The sequence below is a fragment of the Rattus norvegicus genome, chromosome 1 (assembly GCF_036323735.1).
Source record: "Rattus norvegicus strain BN/NHsdMcwi chromosome 1, GRCr8, whole genome shotgun sequence".
Lineage (NCBI taxonomy): Eukaryota > Metazoa > Chordata > Mammalia > Rodentia > Muridae > Rattus > Rattus norvegicus.
Window position 1 is genome coordinate 20,246,695 of NC_086019.1, and position 15,820 is coordinate 20,262,514.

A 15,820-nucleotide genomic window follows, 5' to 3' on the forward strand; every position below is an offset into this window, starting at 1 on the left:
ATATTTGCATAAATATTTGTGTTTTCCTTCCTCAACCTCTTTCCCATGTAGAATAATACCAATTGTAAGAATATCAGTGGTTGTCATATTTAAGTTTAAGAAGCTAAAAGAATGTCCCTCGAGGGACATTGCCACAATTTATAATGTGCTTGCAGTTGTACGAAGGGTCGTTGTATTACATTAGGCATAATTATGGTCTGATTAAATATAATGTGCTAGCTATTTTCTGTAGTATTGTTATAGCATGTGGGGCATATGACCTGGTTACTCTTTTCTCATTTAGACATTAAGCATGACATAAAGAGGCATGATTGTGTATCAAATTGACAGGGATGGACTTGTGATGCCTTTTCTTGGTTGTAAACTTGACTCTATCTGGAATTAACTAAAAACCAAAATGGCTGGGCACATCTGTGAAGGATTTTTTTTCCCCCTTACTTAAATCATTTGAAGTGGGAAGACTCATTTTTAATACAGATCTTTTGATGGGGGAAGATCACCTTTAAGCCGAGCCACACCGTCAGGTGGTATCCTATACAAAGGACGTGGAAGGAGGAAGCTCACCCTTTGCCTGCTTGATCTCACTGACAAGTCTGTTCCTTCACAGTAGAGTCTACTTCTTTGGCACTGTGACAAACACTGAAGAACAGCTGAGGCATCCAACCTTACTGTACAGGTGCTGGGTTCTTCTGTTGGTGGACAGCCATTGTTGGACTGGCTAGACCATAGCATGTAAGGTTCTCTAATAAGCCCCTTTTATATGTATTCATTCTATAAGTTCTCTTCCCCTAGAGAACCCTGACTAATAGACGGGCTAACAGCAGTAATGCCATCCATTACATTGAGGAAGAGGCTGCCTGTGAAGTTGCCTGACGAACAGCAGACCTGCAGTAGCTAAGTACTAATATGCCATTCAAGCTCAGTTCCCAGTGAGTTTACAATGTAAAGAATGTTAATTTCCTCTGTATACCGAGACTACTGCTAAAAGGAAAACACTCTCAAATGGTCCTCACGCATGTTACAGATTGAGCTGAGGTGTCTTTACAGAAATCCGGTTGTAGTTCTGATATGGTTAAATAAACCATGATCTTTCCGGCCAGGTGTAAACATTACATTCCTTGTAGTTTTGCCTTCCAGAAATTTACTGGACAGTCATGACGAGACATACTTCTTTTCCCTTAAAATACATTAAAATGGACAGTTGACACTTTTAGTGCTGCAGAAAACCCTTTATCTTCGAAAGAGCAAATTAGAAATAAATATCTCTTTAAAAGGTCAGATATAATATATACTTTAGAAAATTAAGCGAGGACATTTTAGCAAAGTATCTTAACCAGAATGACATGTGGATCATCTTAGTATGAACTTCCACCAGGAGATGGTGATATAAAGAGATCTTCTGTCTTAAACGCTGCTACAAATGAGGTCTTTGTTATCAAGATGCCTTTAACTTTAACCTGACTCATAGATTCAGAAAACATTAAGGGCCCTAATTGTTTACACAAGTTGATCAGCACTTAATTTCCAGTGAACTTGAGTCCTAATATTTTTCTTTGTTTTTTACATGATATTTTTATTCTCTTTTTAAGATTGGAGTATGTCCTAAAAAATGAAAGAGTGTGACGTAGTTTGATTTGATTTTTCCACACGAGTCTCTGAGTTAAGCCAGACTCTGTTGTCCTGACCTAAAAAGTAACTCCTGGAACTGGTGATCAATACCTGCTACAATGACCAATACCTGTGATGACCTTCTCAATAAAACCCCAAGTGCACCCCAAGGAAAACTGTGGCTCCTGGGTAAGCCACCAAAGCCTGCATGCTATTCAGTCAACTCCAGCATCCTCCAGCCCAAGTCCCTAAACCTGAAACCCTTACAAGATAATCTAGGGCTTTTGGAAAATTCACATAAACGTTTCAAAACCAGAGCTCTGCTTTAGTGCCTGACACCAGGTCATCCCGAGTGAACGTCGAAGATAAGGACACTGTGAGATTTTTGGTTTCCTCGGCCCACGTGACCGGAAGCAGGGGATAACACCGGACTCCTACAGCCCACACAACTCGTAAAAGTCTAGCTTCTCTCTGGGAGGTGAGCTGGGGCAGCAGTGGAAGGATCACAGAATTCAAAGACTGTGCTGGAAATGAAGCCTTGGAGTTTCAGCAATTTGTCCCTAAGTGATCATCAAAGCAGCCCGGCATGCTCATTAGACCGTGGCCATCGGAGGAGTTACAGGTACTAGGATGGGATGTCTGTGATTAGCATGAGAAGACTAAGGCGGGAAAAGTACGCAGAACAGGAAGAACAACGTCAACAAAAGGATTTCATGCTGGGGTTCACATGCAATTGTTTCTACCTTTTCAATACTGGAGAAAATACACGCTTTGGAGTGCAGTACAGTGGGACTGCCCTTTGCTCTGTTTGCTCCTTAGCTCCCTCCCCCACAAAACCCACAATACAACTACATATACAGGCTCACATACACCAAAACTGGGTTATGTGGAAAGAGCGAGATTCCCAATAAGTTAGCTGCCAACAGAAAATAACTATTTCTAATGGTGTATAATCGTGTGATTGTATCTTCCTATCATAATTAATGGGCAAATCTTAATAGTATTTAAGAACATTCATGTTCATTTCAATTAATTAATACATTCCATTTGTCTTATAAGGTAAACCAAGTTTTTATCTTAAAACTTGGCTCAAAGTACTCATTTATCTAGTCAAGCTTATCTTAGTAACACAGATGCCTGGTTGTGTACACTTCGCTTTAATAGAGTGCATAGTATCTTACAAATCGACATTTCTAATCTGCAGCTACTTGGCTTTATTATCAGGGTCTGACAGTGCTCCATCATCACTGATGACAGTGACCGTCATCATTGACCCCTCTGCAGTATTTGGTGCTTCTAAGTCAGCACTTTCTACATTTGCTCTTCCTGCCTGAGACTCCAAGACAATATCCGTTTTTCATGTTCCTCTTAGTTCTGTCACATCTTTCCCCATCTTCCGTGGCTCCCCATGGAAATACCAGCATGCCTTGGGTGTGCCTTGTCGCGTTCTCACCCTTGAATCTTTGAGTTACACAGCACTCTGTGGCCTTGAGAACAATTCTTTAGGCTGACTCCAAAGATATATCTGAAGCCCTGAATGACACAGGAACTGCAACCCACCCCTAAATAGGCAAGTCTCACAAACAGAATTCAGTCTCATTCAGAATTCATCCTCCCGTACTCCTAGCATCGATGGGAGCCACGTTTCCCGACTCCTACGCTCTTGTTCTGAATTTCTTCTTCAACTGGACCTTGCCCTATCCAGGATTATTTTAAAAGCTACCCGCAGGCCATTTCATACCATCAGCAACACATGATAAGAACCAGCACAATGAACTCAAAGATTTGGACATATTCTTGGAGGCTACAATCTGATAATCTGTGGAAATGTTGAGGAAAATGATAAGAATTGGTAGATTTTTAAAGGTAGTTGGTCTTGAATCCCAACTCCTTTCTATTTAGAGAAACTTAAAATTGCTGCTTAAAGTATTTTTTCCTTATCTGAGAGAAATAAGACAATATACCCTAACTAGGAAAATAGGATTTTAAAATGAGATGTTTATAAAATCTTTAGCAATGTGTCTTATCCTAGGTAAATGTTTACAAAATTTGGGAGTAGGAAAATTAAGCTCAGGGATACAGTAGTAAGTGCTGGGTTCCTTCCCAGAATTAGAAAGAAAAAAAAAAATCCTAATTCTCACCCCTCATGAGTCTTGTGTTTTACTCTTTGCTGCTGTGACTTTTTTTATTTTTTACTTTTTTGTGTACCTCATGATATAAATATACCATGCCATCTCTAATTAGACACCTCTTTATGATTAGACTATTTTCAAATGTGGCTAGAGAAAATGTCAATGAATGTGAAAAAAGAGGTTGGAGCGTGGTTAGGTTAGGAGCACTTACTGAGCCTCTAGAGTACTGGGGCTCAGTTCCCAGCACCTACATAGCTCAGTTCTCCAGCTCCAGGAGATCCAACCCCCTCTCTGGCCTACAGACATTTGCACCCACATGCTCACACACACAAATATACACATGATTAAAACTTTTTTTTTAAGCCAATAAGCAGCATAACTTTTAGATGGTTGCCACATGTCAACAGATGCTCTTCAAGTAGCACATTCCAATTTATATTTCCATCCGTTGGGTATTACCCCTTGTCTCCTACCGAACCTCGTTGTATTCCCTAAACTGTCCCTCACAAGGACTGATCTAAAACGCAGACACAGAGGAGTACACTAGAACCTCAGGCTTGTCATAATTCCCACTGGAATACAAATTTGAGGCATAGCTCTATCTTGACCCTCTTCCTGCTTTCACACTTGCTCTGGCAGCCTGCAGACCTCTCTGGCTAACCTAGGTCTTGATTGGCCCTCTGAAATCACTTAAATGTCTATCCTTAGCTTTAGATGTCTTCCCATACTCAACAGGTCCCATATTGAAATTAAGATATTTCCTGTCGGGCTGGAGAGATGGCTCAGTGGTTAAGAGCACTGACTGTTCTTCCAGAGGTCCTGAGTTCAAATCCCAGCAACCATATGGTGGCTCACACCCATCTGTCATGGGATCCGATGCCCTCTTCTGGTGTGTCTGAAGAAAGTGTACTCACATAAAATAAATAAAATCTTTAAAAAAAAAGATATTTCCTGTTATTTTAATTTCTCATATCACAAATTTTGGGTCAGTGAATTTTTTTTTTTTTTTGAGAAAGTTTCTCTGTATAGCTGGGTCCAAAGACTAGGCTGGCCTCGAACTCAGAGATCTGCCTGCCTCTGCTGCAGTCATTCTTCTGCCCTTTCTTTCATTCTTTTACAACTTATATCATTTTCAAGTAATGAATCTGAATGACTGTAACTTTAAAGCACATTGGGAAATCAACCAGTCCTCTACCCATACTTTGGTCTGAACCACAACTGTCCCTTACCTTGGATCTAAGGACCTCCTTTTGTCACAAAGTCTAGCCTAAAACTTCCATTTTCAATCTTTCAGTTCTTCTTCCTAGTATACAGTACCTGGAGTAGGCACACACACACACACACACACACACACACACACACTCACACTCACACACTCACACACACATACACCACATCCACCCCCCTCCCTTCCCCCACAGACATGTTAGTCTAAGTTATCCCCTTCTATATAGGGTAGGAAGGCAAGCACCCAGTGTGGGTCTCTTTGAATAATCTAACAGAGGATTAAGACTTGGTATCTTGGATCAACAGCATTTTGCTAAATATCTAAATTTTTCAGAAAAGGAAAGGGTAATTTGGGCTCAGGTAATTTGGACAGCCAAGACTACAAGGCCAGTCCCCTCTTTACATTGTGTTTGAGGTAACAGAGCATTCCAGAGTGAAAGAAAAATGGCCTGTAACAAATACTTTCTAGCCCTATTTTAAAACTAAGCTCTAAACAACATTATAAACAACATTGATAATTTCCCTTACTTCTACTTTGTATCTGTTAGCGATATTACAATTGACTTTTAAAACATTTTTACATCTTTAAGAAAGTATTATTTTTAAAGAGAGCTACAAGTAAGTTTAGGCAAAAAAAAAGAAAAAAAAGAAAAGAAAAAAGATTACTTTGGTACCCCACCACACCCCAGCAGACCATAGGAGAAAAATTGGACAAAGGCTGGCGACTGCATTTTCATGGTTTCCCACAAGATGTCAGCATGTAACTGAGCAAAGTCAGGTGGGGTGAGGGGTGTTTTCCCTTAAGTAGAACAATAGAAGGTCTCTCCCTCATTCTTAGAACTGCCACCAGGGCTTTGTTAACTCAATTCATAAATATATCTCCATATATGTTTTGTTATTGTAAACACAGTTCTTAATATATTTGTACACTAGTTTGTAAATAATGGATTTGTTTTATTTTAATTCGCTTCTCTACAATGGAAGTTAAAATTCTTCGGATCAAATTAGAGACCTTAAATACTTTTCACGGCTCTAGGGAATCCAGTCAAGTCTCTGCGTGAATTCTTATGCATGAAGCTTAGTGGACTGCAGAGGAATTTCACTCAGTCTATGTCATAAAATCAGTGGGCATCTAAACTATACAAAAGGAGTGTGCATGTGCGTGCATGCATTTGTGCATGTGTGTATGTATGTGTGTGTGCGTGTATGTGTGTGTGCATGCATGTGTGTCTGTATGTGTGTGTGGGTGTGTGTGCATGTATGTGTATGTGTGTGTGCGTGTGTGTGTGCATGCATGTATGTGTGTGCGTATGTGTGTGTGCATATGTGTATGTGTGTGTGTGTGCATGCGTGTGTGTGTGCATGTGTGTGTGTGTGTGCGTGTATGTGTGCGTGTATGTGTGTATGTGTGTGTGCGCGTGTATGTGTGCGTGTATGTGTGCATGCGTGTGTGTGTGTGCATATGTGTATGTGTGTGTGCGCGTGTATGTGCGCGTGTATGTGTGTGTGTATGTGTGCATGCGTGTGTGTGTGTGCGTGTATGTGTGCGTGTATGTGTGTGTGCGCGTGTATGTGTGCGTGTATGTGTGCATGCGTGTGTGTGTGCGTGTGTGTGCATATGTGTATGTGTGTGTGCGTGTGTGTGTGCATGCATGTGTGTGTGCATGCGTGTATGTGTGTGTATGTGTGTGCATGTATGTGTGTGTGCATGCGTGTATGTGTGTGTGCGTGTGTGTATGTGCATGTGTGTATGTGTGTGTGCATGCGTGTATGTGTGTGCGTGTGTGTGTGCGTGTATGTGTGTGTGCATGCATGTGTGTGTGTATGTGTGTGTGCGTGTATGTGTGCGTGTATGTGTGCATGTATGTGTGTGTATGTGTGTGTGCGCGTGTATGTGCGCGTGTATGTGTGTGTATGTGTGCATGCGTGTGTGTGTGTGTGCGTGTATGTGTGCGTGTATGTGTGCATGTGTGTGTGGGTGTGTGTGCATGTATGTGTATGTGTGTGTGCGTGTGTGTGTGCATGCATGTATGTGTGTGCGTATGTGTGTGTGCATATGTGTATGTGTGTGTGTGTGTGTGCATGCGTGTGTGTGTGCATGTGTGTGTGTGTGCGTGTATGTGTGCGTGTATGTGTGTATGTGTGTGTGCGCGTGTATGTGTGCGTGTATGTGTGCATGCGTGTGTGTGTGCGTGTGTGTGTGTGCATATGTGTATGTGTGTGTGCGCGTGTATGTGCGCGTGTATGTGTGTGTGTATGTGTGCATGCGTGTGTGTGTGTGCGTGTATGTGTGCGTGTATGTGTGTGTGCGCGTGTATGTGTGCGTGTATGTGTGCATGCGTGTGTGTGTGCGTGTGTGTGCATATGTGTATGTGTGTGTGCGTGTGTGTGTGCATGCATGTGTGTGTGCATGCGTGTATGTGTGTGTATGTGTGTGCATGTATGTGTGTGTGCATGCGTGTATGTGTGTGTGCGTGTGTGTATGTGCATGTGTGTATGTGTGTGTGCATGCGTGTATGTGTGTGCGTGTGTGTGTGCGTGTATGTGTGTGTGCATGCATGTGTGTGTGTATGTGTGTGTGCGTGTATGTGTGCGTGTATGTGTGCATGTATGTGTGTGTATGTGTGTGTGCGCGTGTATGTGCGCGTGTATGTGTGTGTATGTGTGCATGCGTGTGTGTGTGTGTGCGTGTATGTGTGCGTGTATGTGTGCATGCGTGTGTGTGTGCGTGTGTGTATGTGTGTGTGCATGTATGTGTGTGTGCATGTATGTGTGTGTGCATGCGTGTATGTGTGTACGTGTGTGTATGTGCATGCGTGTATGTGTGTGTGCGTGCGTGTATGTGTGTGCGTGTGTGTGTGCGTGTATGTGTGTGCGTGTATGTGTGCGTGTATGTGTGCATGCGTGTGTGTGTGTGCGTGTGTGTGTGCACGCACACACACACATATACTGAAGAGGAAAATTGGGGATAGTCTTCTCTTGACATTATTTCTTTGTTCACCATTACTAAAGCACACACTGAGTCCTAAAACCTGACTAACTTTCAGCATTGATCATTAGAAGGAAAGAAACTGGTCTCCCTCACTTCTACTACTGTTCAGTAAACAGGAGAATAGCACACAGTGGAAGGACTTAAGTCACAATAACTGTGGACCCTCAGGGTGTGCTTACACCATTTGCAGCTCTGTCTTGCTTTTCGTGTTTTTCCCGGTCATACGCCATTTTCTTCAGCAATTTCTTCATGGCTCTCCTTTCCTTCTTCTGATGCGCAGTATTGTGCTTCCTCACTTGGTTCACAATAAATTTAGGGATCTGTGAAGAAGAAAAAGACTTCAGCTGGAGGAAGAAAAAGACAGGTAACCTTTTTAAACTAAATAATTTTTTTTTGTTGTTATTGCTGTTTTTTATTTCAAGAGGACTATGGGTTCTGTTTCTCAAAGACGAAGCCATTTAAATGTACCGTTCATTAATTCTATGAAAAGAAATGAACCAGGAACTCTCTTAGAACAGGAACAGGCATCCACTTGGGGTAATTTACCACCCACTGTGCAAGGTCCCAAAAGGGACTTTGTGAAGTTCAAGGACATATTGGCCTCTCCTTACCTAGGATGTCAACCCAGGAGGAGATTCCCTGAGAAGATCCTTGGAGGCCGGCACCTCTGCAGCTGTTCCTTAGCAACCAGCCCTCCCTACTTCCTGTAAAGCCATCTAACCCACAAGTCCCTTCCAACAAAGCTGCTGTCAGAGAAGAAAAAAGTTCACCCGTCACCAAAAGCCAAAAAGTGGTTAGTGGTACTCCTAAAGATATACTAAACTTCTAAAGACAAGGGAAAACTCATTCTTAGAAATTCCATTAGTAACAAAACGTTTTGGGTCATTAAAATGTAGCTATAAAATAATGCTGTCCTTAACAGAGGCAGACATGACAGATGAGCATTACTTTAAAATATATTTAAAATGACCTGTAGCATTTGCCTTTTGGCAGGATGTAAAAAGCCTTGAGGATCCAGGGAGCATCATTTTTTATCTTCTAAAAAATATTGAGATTAGTAGAAGCTCACATTAAAGTTTAAAATAGTTAATATAATTTAGTTTGGGATTTCTTTATTTCATTTTTCTAAATGCTTATTAGAAGAACTCTTTCTCTCCACAAAAATATAAATTTCACTGAAAAATGAGACTGCAATCAACCAAATCCCTTATCAACATGCATGTGGATTATCTGTCAGAACTTCAGAGTTAGGCAGGAAATCAGGTTCAAGACCTCAGCAATCATGGTGCAGAATGTGTATGGCCTTTTAAATGAAACAATTCTCAGGAAAATAAGGAAACGAGGAGAATCAAAGACAGGGTGAGCACTTTCAAACATGACAGCCTGAACACCAGGCCAAGGGGAAGTGGCTGGTGGAACTATGGAAGAAAGGCTGTGTGCAAGGCACACTTTCTTGACCTAATTTTACAACTTTAAAACTAGAAATTCACAAGGCCTTCCTTACCTCCGTGAATAAAATGCCTCCAATACCTCTGGACTCACAAACATACATACGGTGTTATTTTTAAGCCATTTAGACAAGAGAGCATTGTTGCTTTTTAATATCACCTTCATAAAGTTATTTTCATGATTACTGTGAACAATTATGCTAGGAAATTACATAACCGTTATTGCAATTTTCAAACACATACCATGAATTTTTCTTACAGGTGGCACCGAGATCTAAAATGTGTATATATAAATGTGTGTGTATGTGCCATGTGTCTTACTTAGGAAAGAATGTTGGGAGAAGAAGAAGAAGAGATCCTAGAATCCATGAGAAAGAGTTATGGAAAACATATAATAAAAAGATAAAAAGAGTACCACCTGGAGGGGAGGAAGAGAATTTGCCAGTAGGAATGCAAGCAGTAAGGGATAAAAAGTATAATGTCACACACACATTCAGCTGTCACTGTCAAACCCAGTACTTTGTACACTGCCGTAAAAGTGAGGTTAAATACATATACTTACTGTCCACAGAAGTTTCTGGTACCGAATCAATAAGTGCATGGTATTTGCTGTCCCTGCTGCCATTTCAAATTCTCGGTGTTCACTGGACTTCAAGCCCAGTGCATGGCACATGAAGAGATTCGGGGCCATGACCATTGCTACATTCACGGCTGTCATCTTGTTTTTCTCTTTGTTATCGATGACTCTTTGGAGAAATTCTAGCAAGGCCTAAAACAAAGATGACCAAGATTTCTGTCATACATGGAGCTAAGAGGTTAAGGTGCTGTATTATAAAGGATTTTAACTCATTTAAAATTGAGTGTATTTAACTCTTAAAAGGCCTTCTGAAAAAGTCATTTGAAAACCACCTATTAGATAAGCTTCCTAAAATATATTCCTGGCACACACAGTTTAAATGGAATTACCTTGAAGGGGACAGCATCCCTACTAAACACCACAGGCTACCCAAATAAAAAGCCCAGGGCCAGAGATGAGCTACCTCTTTGGAAGTTAGCCAATAATTATTTCCATTGCTCTTGAGTATCCTGCAGGATTTAAGATTATGAAGACACTGCTGAAGACACCACATACTTGAGAAATCACATATGGTATCACTTGAGACCCACCACACATGGAGACAGCAAGATAGTCGTGACCTCAAAGCTTCATCTCCACCTGCTAGATTTCATGGTGCTGGAAGGTACTATATATGCAACCAAAAGAGAAAGGTAGACATCAATCTTATCCAGCTGAGAACTCTGAACTACAGTCATGACTAGCCTGGCCAGATGTGCCCACTGGAGTACTTAGTGGCACAAGTGTCATGTCAGCAACCAACCATTTTCTGTTTAGATTTAAGGCTCACTCACGAGAAGGAAACTACACTTGTTACCATCTGGGCTAAGACCCTGTGGGCTACACAGATCATAGAGCCTAGTGAAGAACTTACTACTATTATCATGCTAAATGGGGAGCGGGTGTGGCGGCAGTCCCAAGATGGCGTCTGGGACTTCAGCTAAGTCTCATGACTAGCACCTGACTTCCTCACACACCCGAAACTAGCCACATCCATTGTGAGAGATGCGCAGGTGCACCATGACACAAGATCAGGCCACGTGATGTGGACCTATGAAATGAGATTACGCAGTCTGGACGGAGGAGGTGGAGTTGAGGGAGGATATAAGGGAGTGTGCTGGGGGGGGGGTGAGAGGAGAGGGAGAGAGAAGAAAAGAAAAGAAAGATTGCTGCTTGCATGCAGAAAGAAAGGTTCCTGAATAAACTGCCTTGAGAAGAACATCTTGGTGTCGCTCCTTTCTGTGGGACGGAGATGGAGACGACACATATTAGAGCAACTCTTTCTGACTTACTGCTATTTCCATAGACTAGAGCCATTCTTAAGCCTCACGGGAAAAGCTTACTCTTGAGATTGCCAATTAAAACAGAGACCCATAACTGGCTAAGTTGTGGAACATAGGGGACTACAGAAGGCTGAGCCCTAAACTGTGTGTCTATGTCACAGGCCTTCCCTTCAAGGCTGAGGGACAACGAGACTGTAAAAACCAGGTGACAGATGACTAGAATAAAATAGTTGTTTACCAGCCACAGCTATGGAGGTGCACATACAAACTCACAGTACTTGTGACAGAGCGAGTGAGACCTCCACAAGAACAAGCCAGTCAAACCTCCCTCATGGAGAAGAGGAGTACAATGTCACACGCCTAACAAAGCAACTACTGGCATTTGATAGCACCTGGGAGGGGATTCAGAACTGGCCCCACTCCCAAGAGTACTTGGGCTACCTAAACAGGATTCAGCGGTCTTCAATGGGGGAAAAAGGACATGAAGTTGGGTGGGTAGGGAGGTAAAGGTAGATCTGAGAGGAGTTGAGTTGAAATAAAAAAATAGAAATTGTATGGAATTATAAAAATATTAATAAAATAGTTAATTATCTAAATTATCAAAGAATCAAACACTGGGTTTGGTCCCCAGCTCCGGAAAAAAAAAAAAAGAATCAAACAGAATCCAAATAATAATAAAAGTTTTTTTTAAAATAGAATGAGGAGAGAAAAATGTTAAAGGGAGTCTGACTTGTGCTATACCTTGATTGCCTTCAAGCCTATCAACCTGAGGTCAGTCCTCAGAACCCACCGGGCAGAAGGAGGTAACCAACACATTGAAGCTGTTTTGTAAACTTCACACATGTGCCAACACGATGCACCTACACACATAGGCACGTAAGTCGAACGTAAGCCCTGAAAGCTGTCAGGGCTAAGGAGGGCTCAAATGATGAAGTTCCAGCCATGTAAGCATGCAGACCCAAGGTCAGTTCCAGAACCCATGTAAAAAGTTGGGTTAATCCGTTTGCTTGAAGAGGCAGAAAGAGGCTTAGTCACCAACCTGCCTAGTCTAATCCAGTGATCTTTAGACATCAGTGAGAGGTCATCTCTCAAAAAACAAGCTCCTTAGAATGACACCCAAGGTTGACTCTGGCCTACATAAGTGTGCACACACACACACACAGAGAGAGAGAGAGAGAGAGAGAGAGAGAGAGAGAGAGAGAGAGAGAGGGAGGAAGAAGAAGGAAGAGGAGGGAGGGGAGAGACTGAGACTCGAGTGGATATATGCACACAAGCGCTTGCCCCGTGCACGTGAGTTATGCATAGCCACAATCCTCTATCTATACCAACAGACTGTCAGCAAAGCTCCTCAGACAGACTGACAAAGCCCCAAATGGTGTATCCTTCTCAGGAGACTGGCACTGGGCAACTAAGGCAGAGGGTGTATCTGACGTGGCAGACAGATACGTGTGCCTTTCCAGCCCGTTGAGCCTATAGGAGCTGCAGAGCACTGAAAAATAGCTTCAAATATCATATAAACATTCCCATGTTTCAGAAAGTAGTAATTATTTCACCTGAAGGAAGGAGGGAAGGAAGGAAAGAGGGAAGGAAGGAGGGAGGGAGGAAGGGAGGAAAGAAGGAAGGAAGAAAGAGAGGGAAAAAGGAAATAAGGGGAGAGGGAGGGAGAGAGAGAGGAGGGTAAAAAAAAGGGAGGGGAAGGAAATGAAAATAAAGGGGAGATAAAAGAAAGAAGAGAACACCTTTAAGCAAGTGTGTTCGTTCCACCTTGGTTTCCTTCACACTAGAGGACTCCAGAGCCTGCTGGCACAAAACCTAAGCAGAATGAGCTTTGTGATTGGAAAGGGACAAAAGAAGGCTCCTAAAAACTGACAGACTGGATGATGCGGAACTCTGTGGACCAGTTAGGTAACACTCAGCATCACGTTCTTCCTTCCACGACCATCATACCCTGAGCTGTCAGCCTCCACAGCCACCAGCAGCTGAGTCAGGCTTCTCTGCCAAGGCAGAAGGCTCTTTTTGCCTTTTCCTTTGAATTGATTCTCTCCAGAGTAACTTTAGCTGTGCACATGGGTTCGAGGCTCTCTGTGAGTGCAGCAGCAGAGTAGGTACCTGTTAGAGACCATCATTTTGATCCTTACCCGAGGCAGACAGTATGGCTACCCACCCCAGTGTGCACACGCGAAAAGTCTTCTGTTTTAAAGAATATTACTAAAGGGTATGTGAACGGAAAAGCTGCAGGAGGGATTTAATTAGAGGTCTCTGTGGCTTTTGTTTCTGAACTCTTAAACTATGCATAGAACCACACTTTCCTAGTTAGCCTAAATAAGCTAGAACAAAACGGAAGGAGTGAAGCCAGATGATACTGCCCTTTTTAGAAGATTTCAGGGCAGAAACAAAAATAACAAAAAATAACGAAATAAAACAAAACAAAAGAAGGAAGAAACAAAAGACTAGCTTCTAGTGCTAAGAGGTGACCTGCATCAGGTTTAGTTGTAGTACAGACCTTTGAATCAAGCTAAAGGCAAAGGCTTAAGACCTAACAGCAAAATTTATGTATGTAATATCTGCTACAGTGCTTGGAAATTGTAACCCAAGCACCATGCTGTATTGAAACAACATGTTCACAAATGAGGACAAAAGATTAATTGAAGTTTAGGAAAAAATATTTAATTCTGTTCCACAGAGACTAGAATGGTTTCTCAGGGACCAAGTGTATCTCTTCCTTTATGAGCATAAATTACAAAGATTAGATAATTATTTTAATTGTGGTGTGCATATGCAATAGGATTGTTCAAACTACTACTAGAGGAATGCCAGAAGAAGGGAGGGGGAGAGAGGGAAAAGGAGAGAGGGAGGGGAGGAAAGAGAAGGTGAGCTAGTAGGATGTTGGCTCAGCCCTTGACATAGTGACAGTGGTCTCATCTCTACTGAACAATGTAGTATTTTAAGCAGTTATAAACAACACTGAGAGACAGGTGAAAGGTCAGACACCCTGTAAACCTACGCATGAGGTCCTGGGCACAGGACAGGACCATAGCTATAAGTGCTTGATGGTTTGTTTTCAGTAGCTCCTTAAAAACTTGTTCCTATGTAAAATATGAATACGATTCTTCTAGTTTTCAGGGTGTATGACGACATATATAATCAAGTTTTAAAATGAAATAAAATCCAGTTTAAAAGAGGGAGGCAAAGAGACGGCTCGGCAGTTAAGCAATGTGCTCTTGTGAAGGGGCCTGAGTTTGATTCCCAGCACCTGTCAGAAATGGCTCACAGCCACTTGTAGTTCAAAGCCCTCTTCTGAACTCTGCAGATACTCGTACTATGACCCTCATAAAAAAATAAAATTAAAACCTTTGAAAGGGGGGTGGGAGGCTGGGCAAGTGGCTTGGTGCTTAAGAGCAGTTCTGTACTTGGAAACCTGAGTTCAGTTCCTGGAAGCCATGTTGATAGCTCATAGCTGCCTGTAACTCCAGCTCGGACACTCTCTTCTGGATCCCAGAAGTACTACATAGGTGCATGTGTGCATACGTGCGTAAACACACACACACACATATACATACTTAAAAAATAAAAATTAATCTTTAAAAACCCTTAAAGCTATACAAGGTCTAACCATGGGTAACTATATTAATATAGGCCTTTCTTGATGCCTATAAATAAGTCTTCCCTATTTCCCCAAGTCAAATATAGGTACAGCTTATTGATCCGATAAATGACAATCAAAGGAGTGGGGCCAGGGACAGATGAGGAGAAGGAACTCACAGTAAGCTTCCCCAACTTATACCTCAGTGGAGTTTCTCTTCTCCTTCGTGGATATGATTTACAGTTTATGAAGGTACAGTTTGCCTCATTCTTTAATGATGGCTTCTTTTGTTAGGATTGCCTGAAAGCCTCCTCAAAGCTAGCTAAAGAAGTAAAACTATTGACTGCATCTCAGAATTTCGCTAAACAGCATTGTTCACATTTAATCATAAACTTACCCTTTCACCAAGATCACATAAAAATGCTCAGCCATCTATATATATACATACATCCACAAGTAAGCAGAATAATAAAAGAATAGGCCTAGACTGGCAAGGCCAATCCAAAGAAGGTTCTAGAGCCACCTTCCTCACTAGCAACCACCATGGACTGTCCTCCCTCTAATTGGTCTCAAGAGGTGTAAGTCTATTTGAACTCAGCGATCTTTTTAGGTTCCCTTACAGAGCTCATTCTCAGGGGCCTGTCACACAAGCAAGCACTTCATACGTGAGAAAAGGATGTTCCTCCCCTTTCTGTGATGGAGACTCTGTCCAAGACGTGGTCTGCCCAACTTTATCCTAGACCAACATTAGCCACAGTCTGCACACTCCTACTCTACCATTTTGCTCCTACCAAATTTGAAATAAATTGCGCCAGGGTTGGCCTGTCTCAAAACTAACCAAACGCTGCCTCCTGAAATTCTACTGACAACCTGAAGAATGAACTTGCCTCTGAGTGAAGGAGCAAGCCTTTGGAAGTTCTCCTGTGGTAGA

The 15,820-nt window shown here is 42.1% G+C and overlaps 1 protein-coding gene across 3 annotated transcripts in view; it reads right to left on the minus strand.

Annotated features, from left to right (window-relative positions):
• The window catches only part of Arhgap18 (Rho GTPase activating protein 18), a 233,880-nt gene that overhangs the window by 23,747 nt on the left and 194,313 nt on the right, over window positions 1-15,820 (minus strand). For all 3 annotated transcript variants that reach the window (XM_017589037.3, XM_006227680.5, NM_001170575.1), the window contains exons 11-12: window positions 9,970-10,176; window positions 8,139-8,279 (exon numbers count right to left, since the gene is read on the minus strand). In XM_017589037.3, coding sequence (XP_017444526.1) covers window positions 8,139-8,279; window positions 9,970-10,176 — 348 coding nt within the window. The remainder of the gene's footprint in view (window positions 1-8,138; window positions 8,280-9,969; window positions 10,177-15,820) is intronic.